This window comes from Chiloscyllium plagiosum, chromosome 30, assembly GCF_004010195.1.
Source record: "Chiloscyllium plagiosum isolate BGI_BamShark_2017 chromosome 30, ASM401019v2, whole genome shotgun sequence".
Taxonomy (NCBI): domain Eukaryota; kingdom Metazoa; phylum Chordata; class Chondrichthyes; order Orectolobiformes; family Hemiscylliidae; genus Chiloscyllium; species Chiloscyllium plagiosum.
The window spans coordinates 45,343,560-45,345,274 of record NC_057739.1 but is presented as its reverse complement, the minus strand read 5'-3'; the positions used below and the strand labels follow the sequence as shown (position 1 = coordinate 45,345,274).

General features: G+C 54.1%; 1 protein-coding gene across 1 annotated transcript in view; it reads left to right on the top strand.

Annotated features, from left to right (window-relative positions):
• The first annotated feature begins 6 nt into the window (after positions 1 to 6).
• The window catches only part of pmpca (peptidase, mitochondrial processing subunit alpha), a 15,933-nt gene continuing 14,224 nt past the window's right edge, over positions 7 to 1,715 (top strand). The window contains exons 1-2 of the mRNA XM_043719717.1: positions 7 to 164; positions 897 to 1,004. Coding sequence (XP_043575652.1) covers positions 32 to 164; positions 897 to 1,004 — 241 coding nt within the window. The 5' untranslated portion in view covers positions 7 to 31. The remainder of the gene's footprint in view (positions 165 to 896; positions 1,005 to 1,715) is intronic.

Below are 1,715 nucleotides of genomic sequence, written 5' to 3'. Positions count from 1 at the left end.
AGCAATGAAGTGTGGGTGTGAAGGTTTCTCAATGATCAGTATAGATCTCTGTCTCCAACCCTGTTGCAGGGACACTACGATGTTTGCAGTTTCTGCTGAGGTGAAGGGTTTGGAGACGATGGTTAACCTCCTGGCTGATGTGGTGCTTCAACCGAGATTAACAGGTAACAGCAGCAGAGAGCTTCCCCTCACTCTCCTGATTCATCGTGATCCGTGAGTGTGGGTTTTCACCCGCTACTCCGAGTCTGGGATTGTGGAGTGCTCCAATCCAGGTTTAGAGTGGCAGGCGTTGGAGGGGACTCTTTCCCCTCCTGTGGGCCCTGGAAGGAGTGACCAGCGTCCTCTGACTGGCTGCGTTATGAGCTGGAGATCTGTGAGAGTGGGAGCAGCTGAGGACAGTCCAAAAGCAGCCCAGAGGTGAGGAGGAAGGGGCTGAATATCCGCAGTGGGAGTTGCTCCTGGCTGTACGATGCCTGCCTGCCATAATCTTTAATTGTTAACTGGCTGTGGGAGCCCAGCAATTACCCAGAAGGCAGTTTAGAGCCAACTGCATTGCTGTGGGTCTGGAGTCACGTGGGTCAGACCAGGTAAGGATGGCAGACTCCTTCCCTGAAGGACACCTGTGACCCAGGTGTGTTTTCCCAACAATCAACAATGGATTCATGGTCATCATTCGACTGTTCCTTCCAGATTTTTATTGGATTCAAATTCCACCATCTGCTGTGGCAGCATTTGAACCCAGGTCCCCAGAACATTCCGTGGGTCACTGGATTAACGGCCCTTGTCCCCCTCGTTCAGTTGGGGCTGTGGGGTCACTGGCTGTGGACAGCACCACACCCCCCTCCCACCACCGCACACATGGCTCTGTCGATTTGTTATCTCTTCTCCCCCCCCAGACGAGGAGTTGGAGATGGTGCGCCTGTCGGTCCGTTTTGAACTGGAAGATTTACAAATGCGACCGGATCCTGAGCCCCTCCTAACTGAGATGGTTCATGCGGTAAGGTGACTTTTCTTTTCACAGAGCCCAGGCTGAAACAAGCTCAGGCCGCCAATGACAGCAAACAGACACACCTGGAGCTCTGCTTCCTCCTGACAGCAATGTACAGGCATCATAAAGGAAGGAGCATGTGCATTTTTGTAGCGCCTTTCATCCAAATGGTCCAAATTGCTTCCACCGAGTGAATTGGTTCTGGGGTGTGGTCATCAGTGGGATTCAGAAAATATGAAGCCAATTTATTCACAAATAGCTGTGTGCTAATACCCAGTGAGTCTGTCTGAGTGACATTGGGTGAGGGATAAATATGGCACAGAAGTGACTTCTCCTCCTGTTCTTCAAAATAGTGGCCGTGGAATCTATTACATTCACTTGGACGACATGACAGTACCTCAGGGTTCAAAAGAGAGCCTGCCAGACAGTGTGGCACTCCCTCAGCACTGTCCCTCCGACGGTGCGTCACTCCCTCAGTACTGTCCCTCCGACGGTGCGGCACTCCCTCAGTACTGTCCCTCCGACGGTGCGGCACTCCCTCAGCGCTGACCCTCCGACAGTGCCCACTCCCTCAGCACTGACCCTCTGACAGTGCGGCACCCCTCAGCACTGACCCTCCGACAGTGCCCACTCCCTCAGCACTGACCCTCCGACAGTGCCCACTCCCTCAGCACTGACCCCCTGACAGTGCGGCACTCCCTCAGCACTGACCCTCCGACAGTGCGGC